This window comes from Zingiber officinale, chromosome 8B (genome assembly GCF_018446385.1).
Source record: "Zingiber officinale cultivar Zhangliang chromosome 8B, Zo_v1.1, whole genome shotgun sequence".
Classification (NCBI taxonomy): domain Eukaryota; kingdom Viridiplantae; phylum Streptophyta; class Magnoliopsida; order Zingiberales; family Zingiberaceae; genus Zingiber; species Zingiber officinale.
The window spans coordinates 3,814,680-3,837,588 of record NC_056001.1 but is presented as its reverse complement, the minus strand read 5'-3'; the positions used below and the strand labels follow the sequence as shown (position 1 = coordinate 3,837,588).

At 44.2% G+C, this 22,909-nt stretch overlaps 3 protein-coding genes across 3 annotated transcripts; 2 read left to right on the top strand and 1 right to left on the bottom strand.

Moving 5' to 3' along the window:
- Positions 1-3,111: 3,111 nt before the first annotated feature.
- LOC122015682 (phospholipase A1-Igamma1, chloroplastic-like) lies at positions 3,112-4,960 on the top strand. Its single transcript, XM_042572698.1, has 2 exons — positions 3,112-4,425; positions 4,508-4,960. Exons 1-2 carry the CDS (start codon positions 3,140-3,142, stop codon positions 4,758-4,760), a joined length of 1,539 nt encoding a protein of 512 aa, XP_042428632.1. The 5' UTR covers positions 3,112-3,139; the 3' UTR covers positions 4,761-4,960.
- Positions 4,961-11,448: 6,488 nt separating this feature from the next.
- LOC122016498 (non-specific phospholipase C2-like) lies at positions 11,449-15,300 on the top strand. Its single transcript, XM_042573818.1, has 4 exons — positions 11,449-12,097; positions 13,680-14,197; positions 14,297-14,473; positions 14,854-15,300. The coding sequence occupies exons 1-4, from the start codon at positions 11,529-11,531 to the stop codon at positions 15,144-15,146; spliced, it is 1,557 nt and encodes a 518-aa protein (XP_042429752.1). The 5' UTR covers positions 11,449-11,528; the 3' UTR covers positions 15,147-15,300.
- A 182-nt stretch (positions 15,301-15,482) lies between these two features.
- LOC122016499 (aspartyl protease AED3-like) lies at positions 15,483-17,086 on the bottom strand. Its single transcript, XM_042573819.1, has one exon. The coding sequence runs from the start codon at positions 17,000-17,002 to the stop codon at positions 15,668-15,670; it is 1,335 nt and encodes a 444-aa protein (XP_042429753.1). The 5' UTR covers positions 17,003-17,086; the 3' UTR covers positions 15,483-15,667.
- Positions 17,087-22,909: the final 5,823 nt, after the last annotated feature.

Below are 22,909 nucleotides of genomic sequence, written 5' to 3'. Positions count from 1 at the left end.
AAGACCCCCTCCAATAACAACCGGTATATGTGGTATTTCTGATCGCCCACACTTACGACTACTTGAAGGTAGTTCGAACGGCCTCGATATTGGCCGACCAGAGGAGATTTCGCCAGCTCTATCTGTCAATCGGTTGGGAATTTAGGCCGAACAGGGAGACAGACGTAGAAGTAATGCTCCCTCCAGTGCTTATTTGAGGAAGACATTTTATCTGAGTAGACTGCGCCCACTCAGGCTTGAAATAGAAAGGTGTCCATCTCGAATAGTTTGGGGTAGTAGAAATAATGAAACACATGGGGTATCAAAGGAATATCGTGTAGGAGAAACAATATGACTACCCCGCATAACAGCCAAAAGGAGTTGGACACTAATTGAGAAATATGAAACTATTTACAAACTTTGGAGAAAAAGGGGTGAATGGGAAATCGTTGGTCGGCTAGAAATTGATCCTTAAAAAAGGACAGAAAATCATCGGGAGGTGTATGTGGGCGGTCGTAGGTAGATGGGATGACAATCTTATAACCCTCGGGGAAACAATATGTTAGCTACATCTGGTCGACCTAGTCACCATTGAACTTAGATTCAGTGCAGGTATACCAGAGCCCGAGGACGGTCATGGGAGGATGAGGAGATTTAGCCATAAAGCAAAGAAAGGGGAAGGCAAGGATTCAATCAGAAGAGAGAGCTTATTACAAAAGAAAATCGCTGGTGGAGAAGAAGAGAAGATAACAGTGAGCGCAAGGAAGACGATAGGGCAAAAGAAAAGCATGAGAGCTTAGAAACCTGGAGAGCGATTATTCTAAGCCGTTCGATCGAGGGCTTTGGAAAACGGAGATTCATCACAGTCGTTGAATTTAAAAAGATAGCCATCACATCAAACTCAAACAACCATCTATCATATCACTCATGCGGTTGCATGTAGAGGTGACACGTGGCATTCGTTTATAGGTGGCATTAATGATGAGGTAGAAAGCATGATTACATGACATGACTTAATAATGGCAAAAGGTGAATACGCTCGCCCCCAGCGTTCCCGCCAACCCGTCCCAGGACCAACATGGAGGAGGTAAATCACGGGCGGCTACTAGCCTTTGGAATAGTGACTAGCACATAAGGGAGACATTTACCTCGGCTTTGTACTTTGCATTAATGGACGAAGATCTGAACTATTTTTAAGAAATTAGGGTGACATCAGCAGGAGTTACGGTCAAGGCAGAGATCAGCAGAGAGTCAGAAAATTGGCTAAGTATGGTACACAACCCAACCGAACGACGACTATAAAACCATTTATGGTTTTCATCGACAGTCGAACGACGGCTATAAAACTATTTGCAGGCTTCATCGACAGTCGAACGGCAGCTATAAAACTGTTTGGCTTCATCGACAGCCGAACGACGGCTAAAACCCTAGAACATCGTGTCGGGAAGAAAAAAGGGGAAGAAAAAAGCTCCTGAATATACTAATCATCGAGTCAATCGAACTTGCAACCTTGTTCGACTAGACTCGAGGGGAAGACTTGTGATGTGATGATAAAAAGGGGGGTCGAAGTAGAAGAAAAGCAACGGACGTGAAGCTCAAAGTCAAAGCAGTCAAAGGCCCCAACCCGAGGAAGCAAACCAATTGAGCCGAGTGGCACGTCGTTTGGCCGGCCAGGCGTGACCACTCGATCAGCCTAAACCGTGTCCGAATGACAGCTCGGGGAAAACTCACGATTAGGGCCCATAGCCGAGCAGCAACTCTACTAGACTGATACCCTCGAAAGGGAGGCGTTGCCTGTTGGACAAAGAGCAGCCCTCCGACAACAATACAATCGAACGAAAAGCGGAACAATAGCTCATGGCAGTACGCCTGGACGAGGACTATCCGGCCGAGCAGTGGCTGGTCGATCGCGTATAAACCTGCTGACTATCTTATCATAACCTTTTGGGAGTTTGTGCCACTGACGACAGAATATGTTCAGCAAGCAAATCATACTTTAGAAGCTTCCAGGCTGTCATATCGAAGAGTTACATAATTGCTTAAGGAATTGTGTCAGGTAAACTTTTGGACTTATTTTTTTCTAGGATATTAGGAAAACGTGCCTATGTCTTAAGATGCGTGTACAAATACTACAGTGACACTATAAAAGAGGACAGTGACGGATCCAAAAATTCAAGCATGGAGGGGCGATTTTTATCGGAACAAGGGGTGGTATCCTCTATCTCCACCGTTAGAACCCCGTAATACTAGGGGTTCCATCGCCGGCAGGGGGGCGACCGCCGATGCCCCCCCTCCCCCCACCAGATCCGCCCCTGAAAGAGGGTTCTCATCTGCAGACGGAAGTATGACCAACTTCATTTTCCACACGCTCTTGTTACAGTTCTCTATTTTCCCTACCCGTCAGAAACTGACTTGAGTGTCGGAGAGTTATCGCCAGGAATCTTTTCTCAACCCGGCACTAACGATTTTGTGTTACAAGCTTGCATGGAATCTTCGTTTTATCACCTTTCCAGCCACCTTCCTAATTTACCATCATCTCCATTTTCGAATCGAATCAGACAAAATAAAATAAAAAAAAATAAAAAAACTCATTCCTTCCCCAACTCATAAAATATCTACTTCGCCATCAACATCCTCTTTCTTCGAAGCACCTCCATTTGTAAGATATGGATATCAAGTAATATTGTAACAACTAACTAATATCTTTTATATTTTACAACAATTATCAAATAGTTTTTATATATCTTGGGAATAAATCTTATATCTATAAAATTTTAAATTTAATATTATTATATTAAAATATTTTTTAAAATTCTAAATATATATTTTTTAATAATTTTTAATATGCAACATAAAAATCTTCTACTCTTCACAATTTTTTCCTGGAATAAGAAATATTTTAGAAACCGGATTTCTTGTATTTATTTATTTTAAAAAGACATGTTTTTTTTTATGATTTATATAATTTGTAAGTTTTTGTGTGTCGTTCGCCATGGAAATTGCGAGTGCCCTCGTAATTCAACTACCATGCTTCCCACATGCAATAATAATGTTGTTGACAGTCGCAACTCTGTCTCTAGCTAGCTAAGCTAACCACACTCCCCTTTATAAAAGCCCATGAATGCTCTTCCACCCATGGTCATCAGCCACTTTTCAATCCATGGCGGCGACCGCACAAACCAATCTTCCTCCATGCTTCCTCATGCCCGCCGCCTGGCCTCTCAGGCCCATCCTAAACCAGCCCCTCGTCCGGGCCCGACCCTCGCCGGCACCTACGTCGAGGGCTTCCACGGCACGATTCGCAATATCGGCGGCGATGAAGGGAGAGTCCAGGTCCTCGATCATCGAGAAGGAACAGGGGCTCTATGAGAAAGCTCCGGTGGTCAACGTCGATGGGCAACTCGCCGATCGGTGGCGTGAGATCCACGGCTCCGGCGACTGGGCCGGCCTGCTCGACCCGGTGGACCCTCTCCTGCGATCGGAGCTGATCCGCTACGGAGAGTTCGTCCAGGCCTGCTACGACTCTTTCAACTACGATCCCTACTCCCGTTTCTGCGGCAACTGCAGGTACACCCCGGCAAGCTTCTTCGCCAACCTCGGCATGGCCGACCACGGCTACTCCGTGACGCGCTACCTCTACGCGACCTCCAACATCGAGCTCCCCAATTTCTTCCGCTCCTCGAAGCTCCACCAAAAGACCTGGAGCCAGAAGGCCAACTGGATCGGCTACATCGCGGTGTCCGGCGACGAGGCCACGGCACGGCTCGGCCGGCGCGACATCATCGTGGTGTGGCGGGGAACGGTGACGGTGTTGGAGTGGATCGAGGACCTGAAGACCTCCCAACACCCGGTGAAGGCGAGAGGGATCCCCTGTCCGGACGAGTCCGTCAAGGTGGAGTCAGGCTTCGCCGATCTGTACGTGAACAAGGACGCGACGTGCCGGTTCTGCAAGTACTCGGCCCGGGAGCAGGTGCTGTCGGAGGTGCGGAAACTGGTCGAACTTTACGCCGGCGAGAAAGGGGAAGAGGTGAGCGTGTCGGTGATGGGTCACAGCTTGGGGAGCGCGCTGGCGGTCCTGAACGCGTACGACATCGCGGAGATGGGGTTAACGAAGGTGGGGGAGAAGGCGGTGGTCCCGCTGACGGTCTTCTCGTTCGCCGGCCCGAGGGTGGGAAACGCGCGGTTCAAGGAGCGGTTCGACAAGGAGCTGGGGATCAAGGCGATCCGGGTGGTCAACGTGCACGACTCGGTGCCCAAGGTGCCGGGGCTAGTGTTGAACGAGCAGGTGCCGGCGCTCTTGTGGCGGATTCTGGAGAAGATGCCGTGGAGCTACAGCCACGTGGGGGTGGAACTGGGACTCGACCACAAACTCTCGCCCTTCCTCAAGAACACCAGGGACATCTCCTGCTTCCACAACCTCGAGGCGCACCTCCATCTCCTCGATGGGTATAGAAGCAATTTTAATTAGATTATATTCATCATTCAATTCATTAATTAATATATTTATATAACTCGATTGTTGTTGCAGGTACCATGGGAAGGGGCGTAGCTTTGCGTCGGCGAGCGGGAGAGATCCGGCGTTGGTAAACAAGTCGAGCGACTTCCTCAAGGAACAAGTCCTGGTGCCGCCTTACTGGAGGCAAGACGAGAACAAGGGCATGACTCAAGCTGATGGCCGCTGGTTACTGCCGGACCGCGACGACCACGAGTTGGAAGACCATCCCCAAGACACCCACCACTTCCTCCGCCGGCTGGGACTTGCAGGTCATCAGCAAACCTGAAGGCCATGCACCTTCATGAAATTCATGGGCGGCTCACGGCTGGCTCTTTGTTATTTAAAATGTAACAAATTTAAATAATTTTTTACAGCCTTCGAATCAGCACGAGATCGATCAGCTTTTAAATAAGGCTCAAGGCCAGTGCGATCGATCGTATCTTGTAGTATAAGTTAATAACATGGTCATGTGTACGATGAACAAAATGGGGCAATGCCTTGGCTCAATAATTTATCGTGATTTAACTTCCCAATCGCACCGATCTAATCATGCTGGTTCGATATATACAAATTCTAGGCACATGGATAAACTTAATAGTTCGAGAGCATCACTATCCGGGGTAATACTCATGCCAAAATTTAATAGTTCGAGAGCATCACTGTCTGGGGTCCCTTTGGGAAATGTTATCATCGATTCAAATCTCGACAAAAATCGAGATAAATATTTCTTATTGAGAAATTGATTGGTGGAGGTGCTAGGGCACTTTTGCCATCACAAGTAGACAAAACAAAAAAAAAAAAAATTGTGATCGATGATTAATTTGTCATAATCACATCACACAGGCTATATTAGAGGGTAGGAAGTATGGATTAGGAATTAGATTGGGCTAGACTTTGGATGGCTGTATTAGAGGGTAGGAAGTACGGATAAGGAATTAGATTGGGCTAGACTTTGGATGGAAGGAGGTGAATTTTAGTGGGCTAAATAAAAAAAATAAATCTCAATAAAAATGAATATTCTACCTTATGAGTGGGTATAAGTTATGTTTTAGATTTATCAATAGGTGAATTAGTGGAGGTGAAGTTCGAACACCTAAATTATATTAAAAAAAATAAATGCAGAAATAAGATGAACTAAAAGATCTTGCAAATAAAATTGTTAATTCGACTTGGATAAATTTCTTTTTATGATAATAGTTAGATGGTCTTCTTATTGGATTGTACAGTGAGAAGCTGACTTCATTTTGAGGTATGAAGTGAACGAAAGGAATAAAATAAAGAAGAAAATATGTGACAATCAATTTGCTCATGAAATTGTGATTCTGTTGCCAATAATGCACAACACCGTAGGAAAAAAATCTGGACTCGACTATAGCCCCTACTTGCAGAATCATGATTTTCCTACATGACAATATCTTGGAAGGCAAGTCAGGCCATGTATAATCACATTTGGTCTAACTGTATATTTGACAATTAGATAATTAATTTTATACTTTTATTAAGATCCTATATCAATAATCATGCATTTACTTTAATGTTTCCTTATCTACTGTATATATTAACTTTTTGTATGTTATTTTTAACAATCCCATCACTAAAATAAAACTATATTGTATAAAATTCAGTGTATCTTACTATGTTTTATAATTTTTTTATTTATTAGAAAAATAGTTATAGTGTTAAATTTCATTATTTATCTAATTAATTATAATTTCATTATCCCATCCATCAATTTTTTGTTATTGAATTTTTAATTTATATGTTCATTTTTATTCTACTTATTTAAATATTTTATTTTGGTTTTGGTACTTCGAGGCTAAAATATAATTTAATTATACCATAATATCTCATAAGACGACAAATCTATTGTAACTTTGTTCATTGAAAGAGAAATTTTCAATGTAAGATTTATGGATTGAATTAAACCAAATTAATCAAAATCGAACAAATTATTTTTTTTAACTAACTGAATCTACTATTTTTTTTTAATAAAATTAAACAAACCGAATTAAGAAAATATCAGTTAAGTTGATCGAAAATCAAATTAATTAAATTAATCAAATTTTTTAATTTAGAAATTTATCATGAAAAATTTATCGATTAATTAGAAATTTATAGATTAACTTAATAATTTACCAATTAGTTTTATTTTAATTTATTTTGTTTAATTGAATAAGAGATTTTAAAATAGAAATTAATCAATATAATCAACTTTTATTTTTTTAGAAAAATGATATTCTAAAATAATGGAACATAATTTTTAAATGATCCTGTTCGAGAGTGAGTCGACGGACGTTGGGAAGGTGACACTCACGTTGACTGGATGTCGACTGAAGATGACGTGGATCTCAGATAAGCTAAGCCTGTAACCACAAGTCCTTAGTGCTGAGCCAGGGAGAAGTTCCCCGGCGATAGTCCTCTGACGCTCAAGTCAGTCACCGGTGACAAACGAATGAATAATGAAGTAGAGAAAAAGGAGCAGCAGCGTAACTATAACTACAGTAATGAACCTACCTCTGTCGAAGCCTATGGATCCTTATATAAGGCTCCCGGGAGACGCACGAACGCTTCCCAAGGCGCGCACGCTTCCCAAGGTGCACACGCTTCCCAAAGCATACCTGGAAATGACGTATCAGAAAAGCGTGTTTGATGTCATACCTTAATAGCCCGAGCATATCCCTGACGTGACAGTGGAAGCTTCCACCGTACGATTCTCTGTCTGAACATGTCGTCGACCATGCCACATGTCGATGACACTGATTCTTAGGAAAATATCGCCAACTGCCCCCTTTGTGTTTTGTTGGGCCGAGCGGGAGAGTCGCTCGGTCGGTCTGCCGTCCGGGTGATACAATGGTTGGGCCGAGCGTCCGCTCGGCCCATGCTCAGCTATCCGACTCCACCCTATTGGGCGAGGGAGCCCTGTCTGCTGGGTCGAGGCTGCGCCTACTGTATAGCCGAGTGGGATGGCTGCTCGGCCTTCACCCCTCCCTGCTGAGCTTTGTGAGCGTCGGAAGCTCGGTGTCCGTTCGAGCCGTCGAAGTGTCGAGCCGACTACTCTTCCTATTGATCGGGAAGGTAGTTCGCCCGCCCGATCGAACGTCTGCCTAGGATGTTGACCACTTTGACCTCCTGCCGAGTGGGCCCCACCTCACCACCGGATCACGTGCCTCCCCCTCAAATCTAGTCGAAGGAGGCTGCAAGTCCGACTGACTGGACAAGTAGTCTGGTGACCCATTGGCTGATCGACCAATGGGTGGGTTGAATCCCGATCGGCCCATGTAGGACTGATCTTTCTATGTCGGTTGGCGCTTTGAGCCTTTGTACTTGGATATTTTTTCCTCAGCATTCCCAGGAGGGCGCGAGCCGGACAGTCAATGCTAACGCCACTCAAATCTCCTCGGGATACACGCAAATCATCCCATTAAGGCCGAGCACGCGCTGACGCCCATTAAATGTTGTCCTATGGGAGGGCGCCATGTGTCACCATCGCAGTCGCTGCACGTCCGAGGTGACAGCTGCTGATGTGACGTTTGGTGGTTTGAATTCATCGGCCGGATGTGTGTTCCGATCCCCGCGCCCTAGATCGGACGGCTTCGGTCGGTTGAGCCATTCTTTATAAAGCCGCTGCTACTTCCTCCTCGCTCACTTTGCCATTTTCTCCTTGCTAGTCGTCGGCGATCTCTCGAGTAATTCGTGCTCCGTCGATCGTCGGATTCCTTCAGCAGCGGCTACTTTCACCCTTCCTGTAAGCTTCTCCGTCTCTGCCTGATCTCTCACTGTTCTTTCTGCCTCTGTATTTTTTAATTTTCTATGTTTTCCGGCCATCTTTCCCATCGAACCTTCTGCCTTTCCATTTTCCGGCCATCTTTCCCGTCAAACCTTCTGTCTGTTCGTTTTCCGGCAATGGCGAGCTCTTCGCAGCCGTCTGACCTCGCTCTCGGTCTCTGGTATGCTACCATGGAGACTCGGTTCGACGCGGGCGACATATCTTACAGCTAATCTTATCTTTCATGCTCGTATAAAACATGTGGAAATTGATTTTCATTTTGTTCATGAACGTGTGACAACTCAATAGTTATCTGTCTCTTATATTTCTGTTGAAAATCAAATCGCTGATATCTTTACTAAGTCATTATCCAGACAACGTTTTAACAAGTTAGCAAGCAAACTCAACGTCAAAGATTTCCTATTAAATTTGTCGGGGGTATAAAAGAATCATCAGTATTGACCGAATTAAATCATCAAATCAAATCAAATTAATATTAGAATTATTAAAATAATATTATTATAATTATTAGAATAATTTTATTATTTATTAATTGATCAAGTATTTCTTAAAATATCAATGAACAATAAATTTTATTATTGCGTTCGTATTTTTGTTGTCCTCTTTCTAATTTTACTCTTTCACCCATATCCGCCAAACACCGCACGCCCAAACCACCTTCCAGCTTCGGCCTACAGATTTTGGACCAAGAAATCTAGTGCGACTTTTTGTTGACCTCCGAAGACCCCCAAAAGAACCGTGCAAACATCATTTCTAATTAGTAGAGAATAGAACAAGGAGGTGGAATAACCTACAACAGATAGAAAGGGAATGAGCACAAAACTCTTTGAATGAGCAACAATTGGCCCCCATGATAGCCGTGATATATTCCAACCAAAGAGTTTCTTTTTCGCTTTCTCCAATAATAATGGTTGAAAATAATGACACTCCAAGATAATTCATGGGGAGGGAGCCTTCCTCAAAATCTGATACTGTAGCAATCAAATTCCTTCTTGTAGTAGAAATACCTTTGGCCGGAAAAAATCGACTCTTGGAAGCATTAATAGCTTGTCCCGATATAGCCTCATACCTCTCCAAAAAGCCCTTGATTCGTTTTACGCAATTAATGGAGCCATTCATGAAGATCGTAACATCATCCACATATGCTAGATTTGATAACCGAACCCCACCATGGGCAACAAAATGCAATCGAAGGCTCCAATTGCTACATAAGTCATCTAAAGTTTAAACCCCACGACAAAAACTCCACAGCAATAATAAATAAGAGAGGAGAGACAGGATCACCTTGCCGAAGTACTCACTTCGATGGAAAGAAGCCCGTAAGACGATCATTATTGCGGACCGAGAACCAACAATTCTCAATGCACCTCCTAATAATATCAATAAATGCTGTATGGAAGCCAAAATTAAACATCACCTTGAAAAGAAAACCCCACTGAAGCCTATCAGACGCCTTCTCCATATTGAACTTCATAATCACATTTCCGCCCCTTACATGAAAATTCAACTTATGAGTGAGTTCTTGAGCCAAAATTAAGAATATTATCAGAGATCAATATAATCTCCATGCTATAAAACCACTCCGCGAGGGAGAAATAATTTTAGACAACACTTGTCGCATCCTGGTAGCAATCAATTTCGATAAAATCTTATTAATGATTAGGTCTGAGGTTCCCGATCTTTTATTTGAGTTCCTGAACTGCATCTTTAATTTGGACCATTTTGATTTGGCACTAGGCCCTGATTTCGTTTTTGTTGCGCTATCTTGATTCTTGATTCAAGTATTTTTCCCATCGTTTTAAAAATGGTGTTGCAATTTGCAAAGACAATGATCTGCTATAGAAATGATCTATATATCATGTGAGTGTGTAGATATATTATCTCCAGCCATTACTATGCCCCCAAGACCTTGACTTCAACAACATGCCAACGAACATTATCGCAGCTTTTGTCAGCTATACCATGAACTTCCACCGTCCCCTTTCTTTAATGAATTCAAAATTCAATCTGCATTTTTCTGAAGTTTCCAGCTAATTCTTGATCTGTGGACCAATAATCTGTAAAGAGAACTAATGTTTCTGATCTTCTTTTAGGTTATGCTTGCACTCAACTCTCAGTTACATCTTAGTCTGGCACAACCTTCGAAGAAACCTTTTTCCATTACGCATCAGCTAAATCTTACGTCACTAATTTCATTTCCCTCTCACAAGAAGATGGCGGCCACCAAAACAATTGAGGAAAATAAACTGCAACCCATTTTTTTCTCTTAAGGAAATTATATTAAATCAAGTTAAAGTTTTTTTTTTTTTGAAAAATTGTGTATAAATTAGATTATTTTTAGTTTTACATCTCGGAAAATTTGTGGAGTTGCAACGCTTTTACAAAAGAAAAAATATACCTACAAAATGCATTTCAACAGACCCAAATATGAAGAGAATTAATTAAAGCAATTAACTATCCAGATTTGACAGTGGAAGAATTAAAACAACTAAACTATATATCCACATTCGATATCACTTTTCCTCTCCTTCTTTACGAAAGTCCATGCACTATGGAAAAAAACAATTTAATTGAACCGAAAGTGGAATTGTATTTTTTTTTCTATGTAGTTAATGGATCTCGTACAATATTAATTGTATACATACAACTATACCGGTGCTTATTAAAAATTCATTTTTTTTTAAATTTTAGCAAAAAAACAAACTGAAAAATTGGACGTACGTCATTCAATTTACTTCTTATAATATTATATGCTATATAGATATTATAAATGAGCTGGTTCAATCGACGTAATTGATCGTTTGTGCTATCTCCTACAAACGATACGTACGCAATCTCCCTCTACAAAGCAATAAATAATGGAAAAATTAATCAAACGATAAATATCGTTATATTTCACATCAATGATACGTCGCACATGTATTTATCCGGTTTATAGTGTTGGCAAATATTTAATGAGTAGCTTTATTACCTGGTAATTAAAACTGAAAGTATATTTAACACATCCAACAAATTAGAAAAATATAAATATAAATTCAAATTCATAATTAATAATTTTTACATCCCACAAAACTAAAACAAATCTTTGGATGACGTGGCCGCGCCAGAGAGACACGACACGAGACACGAGAGAGGAATCATTTCACACGGCCCACCGTCTTCCGCTTTATATAGCTCGAGCGTGGTACTGCCTAAACGGAATCCCATGTCCCACTCGATCCCGCTCCACTTGGTGAACCAGAAGCGAGAAGACATCCCCATTTGGTCATGGGGGACCGCTTCCGACCCTCCTCTTTCCAATCTCCCCTCCTCCTTATCCTTCTCCTTCTCGCCGGAGGCGGAGGTGGCGCCGCCTCCGGGCCAATAAAGACGATAGTAGTCCTGGTAATGGAGAACCGCTCCTTCGACCACATGCTAGGGTGGATGAAGCGTCTCAATCCGGAGATCAATGGCGTGACGGGGCAGGAATGGAACCCGATCTCGGCGTCGGACCCTGCTTCGGGGCGAGTCTACTTCCGCGACGGCGCACACTACGTGGATCCTGACCCGGGGCACTCGTTCCAGGCCATACGCGAGCAGATCTTCGGGTCGAACGATTCGTCGGCGGATCCGGCGCCCATGAACGGATTCGTGCAGCAGGCGCGATCCATGTCGGATAATATGACGGAGAGCGTCATGAATGGGTTCCGTCCGGAGATGGTGGTGGTATACCAAACGCTGGTCCAGGAGTTCGCTGTGTGCGATCGATGGTTCGCGTCGATGCCGGCCTCGACGCAGCCCAATCGGCTTTACGTCCACTCCGGCACTTCGCACGGCCTCATCGGCAACGACCAGAGGTACGCATCGACTGCCCCCTGCCTGCTTAATTAGCTTCCTCTGTTTTTTCTTCTCATGGATCGATCGCCGCGGGTTCCTTGTATTTTTAACGTCGCTGAGAGCTTGAGAATTTCAGATGGGTAATTCGATTTGGGCATCATAGCTGATAGCTAGCTTGTTTGTTTGTTTTTTTTCGCTTTTGATCGAAAAGGTTGCTGGTAGTAGTTGTTAGGAAATCGAATTGGACGCCTCTGGATCGCTGTCTGGACCCTTAATTGGACACCATGCTCCGAAAGAAGTCTTGGAGTCCAACCATACTGATTACTCTACAAAAGAGTAAAAGCTCATTATGGGCCGGTCTTTATATGTCTATATAAAATTAATTATAAAATTTATAATATGTAATCTTATAATTATAATAATAACAATTATAATAAGAAATACCTCATGTATCCTAACGATGACTTTATTGTTTCAATGCGTGTATCCTCATGTCTTCATTATAGGACGCATATATTATATAATTCTACCTGAAAATCTTACAGCCGCAATTCTACTCTGATGAACCATGATGCTTTATTATTATTATTATTTATTTATTTATTTTTTGTGTCGGTGGAGGTGTCTGCACTGGACTGCCCTTTATCCAATTTTATCTTCAAAATCATTTGTGGACCTTGATGTGTTGTATTTTTTTTTTTATAAAAAATGGCTATTAGATAAATAATAGTTTGACTATAATATATAGGTAAAATTAAAATTATTATTTTTTATAGAATCTCAATGAAGAATGCCTCTCATTTTAAAAAGGTTTTTTTTAAGTAGTTAGAATCTTTTTGGGTTTTTTACGTAATTTAAATTAAGAATAAACAGGTTTATAGATTCCTGTTGATTCTTTATGATAAGTCATGATTCTTAATTCTTATTCAAGTTGAAAGATCAGATTAAATAATTTCAAGATTTGCAGGTTTGCTTATATGTTCGAGCTCGTGAAAAGGACAATTTAGATTGTTTATGTGAACATAATTTCACATCTAGATTTCAAAATGCTCTCAAAATTTCAAAATCATCAAATTATATTGCTCCCAGATCTTATAAACTCATCAATGAATCTCCTCGATTATCACACTGGTGACTTCTCACCATGGCAAACAGGTTTAAGTGAGGGAGTTGTAGACTAGGTGAGACATTCTACATTGTTAAGATTTCTGAATTCCATGGAGAAAAGAAACTAAATTGAAGGGCAAAAAGAAGTTTTCCCTTAAATACCTGTTTGTCAAAAAGAGCTTTTGTTGATTGCTAGATTTGATGAGGCCCCCGCAAGATTTCTTGGCTCTTGTAATGAATGACGGATGCCCAAGAGGCATTCTGTTGCGTACTATTTCCAGTGATAACTTTGGATCTGAGATCTGAACACAATATCCCTTCTTTCCAAAAAAAGAAAAGGAAGTTTTCATATCTTTGATTAATTTATTGTAAGTTGTCATTGCCTAGAAAAATTATCCAGAATTGATTAAATTGCAAAATTTTGACTACAATATCCTTTTCCTACACTGTATTTGACTTGCTAACTATCTCAAGAACTTGATACAACTCATGCAGATCTCTGGCACTGGGGATGCCACAGAGAACAATATTCGAGAACATTGAAGATGCAGGACTTTCTTTTGGAATATACTACCAGAATGTACCAGCCGTTCTGTTCTATCGCAACCTTAGGAAGCTCAAATACATTTCCAAGTTTCATTCATACGAGAAGTCGTTCAAGGATCGTGCTAGAAAAGGCAACCTCGAGAACTATGTTGTCATCGAGCAGCGTTATATGGACTCCAAAGACAACCCGGCCACTGATGATCATCCTTCCCATGATGTCTACCAGGGCCAAATGTTTATCAAGGAGGTCTATGAAACCCTTCGCGCCAGTCCCCAGTGGAATGAGACCCTCTTAATTATCACTTATGATGAGCATGGTGGCTTCTTCGATCATGTTCCAACACCTGTGAGGGGTGTCCCCAGTCCTGATGACATCGTTGGGCCTGACCCTTTCTTCTTTAAGTTTGATCGGTTGGGAGTTAGGGTGCCTGCCATCATGGTCTCTCCGTGGATCAAGAAGGGCACCGGTAACTTTCATAAAATTTTCTATTTATATGGTCATTAACCTAATTGTGTGATTGCTTCATTAAGAAGTAAGAACTATATATGTTGATGGATATTTGCAGTTGTTCACGGTCCCAGTGGACCCACTTCAACTTCAGAATATGAACACTCATCCATACCAGCCACTGTGAAGAAAATTTTTGATCTCCCTTCACCTTTCCTGACAAAAAGAGATGCGTGGGCTGGAACTTTCGAAGGCATTGTGCAAACTAGGACAAAACCCCGAACTGATTGCCCAGGTGATATGTTTGCTCATCGTTTGATGCTAGCTTTATTGAAATTTAGATTAATCAGGACTCAAAGTGTGTGATATATGTTCATGAAGAATTTAGTTGCATGAATATTTGGCATACAAATTAAATGGTTTAAAATTTCCCTAGTGGTCAAAATGAAAACTTAGGAGATTTTTTTTTTTTTGATAAATACATGTCCATTAAAATAGTGTCGTTATTTCAATAACCTACTCAGCCGAGAAACCCGTCATAATTTATATACGAGTGTTTCTAAACTTTTGCTTAAAATTTGTGTACGTACGTACCAGTAGTAATTAGGTAGTCAAAAGTCATATCATATATTCTCTGTGATAAAGTTTCTGATATGGTTTTGACTGTAAATGCAGCTCAGCTACCGACTCCTGTGAGGATTAGGAGGACTGAAGCTAATGAGGATGCCAAGCTGAGTGAGTTCCAGCAAGAGCTTATGCAACTCGCATCAGTTCTAAATGGCGATCATCTCCTAATCAACTTCCGAGATAAACTGAAGAATATGAATGTCAGGGAAGGGATAGCCTACATGGACACTGCCGTGAATCGCTTCTTTGAAGCCGGAATGTCCGCAAAGAAGATGGGAGTTGATGATGAGCAAATAGTGCAAATGAGACCATCACTGACGTCGAGGAATGTGATTCCTTGAAGACTGTTGGATTTATAAATAAGGCCCTTCTTACTGCATGCTGATTTAAATAAGATGCCTGGGAAGGATAAAGAGGTCCTTCCTGCCGCTGCTAGATGTTTACGTATCTGATAAAAAAGAAAAAAATTATAGTCCGGTCATATGGGTTTCAGAAAAGGATTCATTACACGGTCTTACCCTACTTTACCCTATAGGTTATATTTAGAATTCGAATTCTTAATCTTTGAATCACAAAATAATAATTTTATAATTACACCAAAACTCTTGAAAAAAAAAATGGATTTAATTCAATGTTCTGTCAGATTTGATCATTGCAAGGAAAAAAAAAAACTGCGGTTATTAGAAATTTTGAATGGTTCAACAAAATAGGATCAGGAAGGCCCGGTTCACTTCCAAATCTGGCTCAACTACTTGAGAACTACAATCCAACACAACTGCCCTGCAACAATGGAATTTGGACCCAAATTAAACGAAACGACCCAAAAGAACACAGCTCAATTAATGCTCGCACAAGAGGTGACTCAGGCAGACGTGCAGGGCTCACGGGCGAATCCAATCCTAGAATTCGGCACATCGAAGAGCACTCGGTGGTTCTGCTGCTGCATGTTAGCGAACACGTTGAGCACCGAGTTCACGTTGTCTGGCGCCGCCGCCATCGCCAGGCACGCGGTCGATCCGGCGGTGCTGTGGATCATCACGTTCTCAGGCGGCAGCGTCACGTTCATCCCCGTGAACATGAACGTCACGGACGGGGGCGTCACCGCACTGCCGCTGTAGCACGTGTCGAATCCCCCTAGAGACGTCGCCGGTCCCACTGCCCGCATCCGGCGTCGGAACTCCTCCCGCAAGACCATGTACGCCGGCGCCACCAGCCGCGTGAACATGGTTCCGGAGTCGACCACAGTGCCCGCCCCGGTGGCGGGGTCGAATGCGAGCGCCGCACTCGGTACGTCGAGCACTTTGCGCCCCACCATGATCCCGGTCATGTTGACGTAGTAGAGGGACGAGCGACGGGGGTTGGAGAGTAGCGGCGTAGTCTTGAGAACCCGCGGCTGACCAGTTGTTCCGAGCTTCAGCGAGCCGGTGAAGTTGAGTGATTTGAAACTTGGGAGGCAGTAGGAGAAGGTAGAGCCATAGAGATCCCTGGTTTGGGAGAGGAAGGAGAGCGGGCCGCGTCCGAGGCCAAGCAAGCCCTGCGGTGGCAAGGAACTTCCGGTGACCTTCTGCATGCACCCGAATGTATACACCGGCACGACGTTGGATGCTAGAGTGAGCACGTCCTGCGCGAGCGCCGCCTGAACAGAGGAGCCACCGTAGGTGAGATTAAAGGAGCAGGCGGCCGCGCCTGCGGGGCAGGTGGGGTTGGGCACCTGAGTGCACCGAGGGGAGCCGCAGCGGACCGGGAGGTAAGTGGCGGAGCGAGCTGGGTCGAAGGCTGGAGTCGCGGAGGTGCATCCCACGCAACCGATGCAGGGGACCCAGGCTGCGTCGCTGCTGGTGTCGAGTGCAACGAGCAACGACTGAGCCGGGGAGCCCAAGGCTGCGCGGATGACGTAGTTGGGAATCTGAAGGAACTGCCGGCCTGACGCGACGGGCACGGAAGCGCTTCCGGTGGCGGCGACGGCCAGGGAGGACAGGTAGGCAAGGCGTGACTCGTCGCGACCCATGAGGTCCTCCACTCTGTCCTCCCACGAGGCGTATTGGCCGAGCGGCGAGCACGGGCCGAAGGCGTGGAGAACGTGGAGCGTGGAGCCATCGTCCTTCGGAATGTGGCAGCGGGAGGCGCCGGCGCCTGCGGCCGCTGCCATTGCGACGTGAGTGAGGCTTAGTAGTAGAAGAAGAAGCAGGCAAGCCATTCCTGTCGGCTTCGTTTCCTATAGAGCTACTTGTTGGGTGGGAGGAAAGCGAGCTGTAGATATGGATTTAAATCGGAGGAGGATGAGATCGTTCAGAGCATTATTGAAGGGATTTGGTTAAGGTGAGTCTCGTGAGCTAGCATTGGCAGGACTGTTGTCATGATCCGCTGAGCAAGTCATGGACTCAGCAGGTACTACATGAATGGATTTTTGTCTTCTTGTTGGAAGTTCATATCCATGGATCTTGTTTGGGGGCTTGAGTGAGTAAATGTGGTGGGCTTCATGTGATTCCTAAATTATTCTGATTGTAGTGTTTCTATTGTTCTTATTCTTCTCTAATCGATACTATTATTCTTCCAATGGTTGTAGAATTTAGTAGCTATATATAGAAAAGATAAGTAGAGTGGCCTCCTCATGTTCCGAGTTAATAACCAACCCTTTGCCCTTTCAATTTGCATGTCTTGGACTTGTTTAAGAAGCAAGGAATTATCGTTAAGGTAATTGCAATGTCTTGGACTTGTTTAAGAAGAAGGAATTATCGTTAAGGTTTGTTAGATGATCCTGTTCAGAATCTGAGTCAAACGAAAGTCGGATGACATGTTGTCGATGTTGACGGAGGGGCGACTAGGATACTATTCTTGTATGCGCCTACAAGAATGGACCCCCACGTGGTACTGACGGATAACGATGACTGCACTGGTGGTTCTTAAACTCTGCGCATGCTCAGACAAACACACAGGACGTTAGAGGCCATAAATCAAGGAAAAAGATCCCGAAACAGACCCTCCGACGCTCAAGTCGGGTACTTTTCCCCCAGAAGAACAATGTACGAAAGAGAAAGAAAGTAGAAGACAAATACGAATGTGCAAGAGAGCGTACCTGCGCAAGGAAGAGGACCTCCCTTTTTATATGACAGTGCGTACCTCTGGAGGCTGACCGATGTAAAAGAATGTCGGATGTCAGAACTTGTTGGGTGATGGAGGACACGTGACATCCTCCTGTGCACTGAAGGAAGGTTTCATTCGCAGATGATTGTCGATTGTTGGAATATTCCCTAACACTCAACAGTTATCCTCTGATTGGTGGTTACGATTCCTTGACCTTGTTATCGTGTAGCACCTTTCATCCTGACCTTCTGTCACGATTAGGTATGAATGGGGCAGCTCAGGATGATCTGTCGGGTATAATATCTGGCCTAAACCTTGCGGGACTAGGAGCTGTGGTGAGATCATCCAAGAGTCGATCCGGAATTAACTTGCTGAGAGAACCAGGACTGGATGTAATCGGGCTGTGAGAACCCGACCAGTCAGATCCTGGCCGTGTATTACCCTGTCTACCCCCCCCCCCCCCCAATGTCTTAGACCAAGGCGCATTAGATCTGGGGTCCTGGTATGTGAGAACCTAATTGGGGACCGTGTTGCTGACGTCGTCACGCGGTCTTATACTTCCTCTCTGTTGATCGCCACGTTCCCTTGACTTCTGACTGTCACGTCCCTTTGACTTCTGACCGCCATGCCCTCTTGACTTCTGACTGCTACGTTCCCTTGATTTCTGACTGTTACGTCCTCTTGACTTCTGGTTGCCACGTTCCCTTGATTTCTGACTGTCACGTTCTCTTAACTTCTGATTATTACGTCCCCTTGACCTCTGACTGTCATGATTTTATTGAACCCCATCATTATATATTGTATCATTAGGTGTAAGAAGATAAACACTGTCCAAATTAGTCACCCTCAATTGCTTATGAGCAAAGACATCCAGATGAGTGCTTTCAAGTATAGAACATGGCCTTGGAAAATTACTAACTTAAATAGGTGGAGCACACCTAGAACCATGGATGTTAAAGGCCTCTTTTATTCTTTAATATCATTAAGTTTGTACGACTAAGATGATTGATAGATGGGATATTTTTATTTAAGGTTATAAAAAAATACAGGTGTGAGAAACTTTACTACGCGATCGAAAACTTGACACCTTAACACTTCACTTTCATCTCTAGCTAAAATCAATACTCGCCTCAATTTGTCATAAAAGGCCAAGGCATAGCTAGACTATGGAGATAAAAGAGGCGTGTCTAAAATATAGATAAATTTATCTTTATTAATTATCATACATTTTACTTTGGTTTATATAATCCCTCCTCAAATTGATACGTTGGCAGTTCAATCTATGAGACCATTAGCATTATTTATAAACAAAATGCATATTATTTCACAAACGAAAGAAGGGATCCATATTGATACTGTCATGAAGCTGAGAAGATTGAATCTATCAATGTGATATGGCTAGAATAATATTGACCAAGTTGTCATACCTCGGAGGGGGAGGATATGATAAACTATCTTCTATATTAACCAAGTCGTCAAAAGGTCTCTGGTCTAAATATGATTCTGTTGAGAAACTAAGACGAAACCTGCTGATGTGATGTGGCTGAAATGCTGACCAAATCGTCATACCCTGGAGGGGGAGGGTATGATGAGTTGTCTTCTATGTTGACCAAATCGAGACTTGGTCAACGCTAACTACAGGCATGACCCGAGTTTCCCCGATCCCTGACATCTGGATGCTCGAGGCAGATCCCACGGATATATAAGGAGCAGGATAATATATAGTTAAACAAGGAAATGAATGAAGAGTGAGTACGGTGACGTACCCTGACCCAGGGGCGCTCACTGATAAACCGATGAGCTAGTCATGATGCTGATGGAGTCGTCGTGACCTGAAAGAGTAGCTTAATGTGAATCGGCTGAGGAGCTGGATCTAGGGGTGACGGCTCGGAGTTGGATGCGACATGGATCCGAAAGGCAGTATGCAGGCCGGAATACCCTAGCAACTCAAAGGCCAGAAGGCCAGAACACAGCACACGACACACAAGCTAGAATAAAACAATAGATCGCAGGCTCGAATACTACAGCGGCACGAAGGTCGGATTGTAATAATGACTCACAAGTCGGATAATACCAACAGCTCACAATCATAATAGTAGTATGAAGAGCGAAACACAATGGCTCAATGGCCGAAAACAAGCTAGATCAGGGCTGAGCGGAATGCTAAATCATCAGATCCACTGGCAGGGGTGTTGGTCAGTCGAATTCAACAACGGAGGCACTGATAGTGACGCCGATAGCGGCGTCGACAACTGGTGGCTTCTCACAAGGGCTATGGAGTGGGCGAGAGGTGGCGCTGTGGTGTTAGCGTGGAGAGGGAGAAAGGGCTGGCGACGCTAGGGAGGCGGCAGTGACGGCCTCAATGCTAGAGACGGCGTTGGCACTGGGCTACTCGCAGGGGCTGCCGACGAGAGGAGTTGTCGACGAGAGGAGGAGAGGGGGCTACCTAGGCGTCACGACATGCGTGAGACGGCAGAAGGAGTAGGCGGCGAGAGGAAGATGACTGTGGCTTCTGTTGGTGCAGTTAGCACTAACGGTCTAACCCAGGTTTTGATGAATGACAAAATAGGTTAAGTTAGTTTTGTTGTTGATCTAACACTCTGACCGAGTGTGCAGGAGAAGCCCAGACAAGTTGACAGGCTGACCGGATGTCTGGCACGAAACCCAACTAGGTCGACGGGCCGACCGGATAGCTGGCATGAAGTCCAAACGGGTCGACGGGCTGACCGGACGTTTGGCACGAAGTCCAGTTAGGTCAACGGGCTGACCGGATAGCTAGCGCAAAGTCCAGACGAGTCGAAGGACTGACCGGACGTCTGGCAGGTAAGTAAAGGTAAGTCACTGGAGGGGAGTCATTATGAGGACGCGTTCCTGGGAAGGGAACTTAGGCGCCGATCCGACTTAGAACCATTTCGGAACTCTAAGTCGAGATCGTGACTAGATTCCGGTCTCGGAAAGACGGAATCTAAGTCATACTCTTTTTATTGAATTATAAACTGTGCTAATAATCTGTTTTGCAGGATATATGAGTGTCTCGGACTAACGTTTTTCTTGCAGGAAGGAGTCTGCTGAAAAACATGGTCCGGGCGCCCGGGAGGTACCCAGATGCTCGAAGCCTAACTTTTATCCCCAACGTCACTAAGACATGTGGAGCTCACTGGTTGGCTCGGCTACGTCACCACCAGGGCGCCCTGAAGGTTCTAGGCGCCCCGAACCTCCTATATAAGAGGGTCAAGGCTGAAGCTCAAAACACAACTCACGATCAGATCTTCAGTACTCCTGCGACGCTGCCAAAAGCTCACCGACAAGTTTTATTTCTTCCTGTCTTAGTTTTCATAATTGTCGGTATTTTATTTACTAATAATTCCTGTAATTTCATTGTAACTCTGATTTCGAATTATTAGTAATTGCCCACCAAAAGACCCTTGTGTGCGGGCCTTGGAGTAGGAGTCGACACAGGCTCCGAACCAAGTAAAAGAACTTATGTTAGCCTTGCTCTTCCTTTCCCTACTCTTTTTCCGCTGCTTAACTCTTTACGAAGATTTTTTGTTTTCGATATCCCCCCTCCTCTATCGATTCTTTACGAACCAACAGCTTCCACGTGGAGAAGAAGGAGGGGAATGGTGGAGGCATGAGAAGCAGCCAGCAAGGGACCGAGGAGGTGGCGATGACCAAATTAGGTTAGGTCATGTTATTTTCTGATCCCTGTGTCTAAGTGTGCAGGAGCTTAGGAGCACAGGAAGTCGAGCGGAAGACGCGGCTAGCGAGAAGGACGGCACGGGAGAGAGTCGACGGGCTCGTTGCATCTAAGGGACGAGGTGCTGCGGAAGAATACACCAGCGGACGAGAAAGACGTGCGTGGCGGTCCGAGGGACGAGAAGCTGGGGAGGAAGGCTACTCGAGGAAAACACTGAAAATTAGATTCGGGTGAGATCTATTACGGTGGTCGAAATAACCCAGGAGATCGCAACAACAAAGGAGTGAAATGGGGCTGCAAGTGATGCTGGAGGCGCCTTCAAAGGCTGTTGAAGGCACCTCCGCGCCTTCTGTGGAAGGCTCCTTCCATGGATGGAAGGCGGCTTCCAAAGCTATGAAAGGCGCCTTCGACCAGGCTCAAATGAGCCATTGACCGTGAATAAAGTTTTATCCACGAGCGCCTCGCTGGAGGCGCCTTCCAGCCCTATGGAAGGCACCTTCAGCCTATGGATAAGGTTTTCTAGAGGCTATAAAAAGACCCCTGGACCTAGGAAAGAAACAACAACTACTGTATTGATTTCCTAGCAATAGTCTGAGCTATTAACAAGTGTAAAAGGCTTCTCCGCCTTCAGTGAAGGAGACTTTTTAAGAGCTTCCATTTGGCTTGGATTAACAACCAGCTAGGTAGTAACCAAGTAAATTCTGGTGCCTTTTATTGATTTTATTTAAGTTGTTATTTCTGTTTTATTTTATTTGCTATTGCCGCTAACCTAAGTTGGAAGATCAAGAAAGGCGTTTTATTATTTCAGGCAACTCAACCCTCTCCAGCCGGCCCGCTGGACCAACAGCGGCGTCGTCCCCCAATGTGAGGCGGTGTGCTCTGCGGAGAGATAGAGGCGGTGCTGACGTCGCCTCGTCCGTGAGCTTGAGAGGGGGTGGCGACGACGAAGTCAAACAGAGCTAACTTGAGGGAGATAATGGCGTGATGCTCCTCGACGTGTACGACTCCGACTGCTATCTCAGCAGATGGCCAGAGGAAGAGGAAGAGGAGCGGAGGCGTGCGTGGCTCTATTGGCAACGGTGGAAGAAGCGAAGAAGACGCCCCTTCTCTGTGAATAGTACCTCCTCCTCTAAAAAGCCCTAACAGTGAATTCCTCAAAATACCCTTCTCTCCTTTCCTAATTTCTCTCATGTGCCTAAGATATATATATCCACATCACAAACATCCCCTTCAAGTATAATTGAGGGAGGCGCGAATCTGACTGACTAGATAGTCTGTCACAAAGGCTGAATTGCTCCCATCTATAGAGTCAAATTGTTGAAC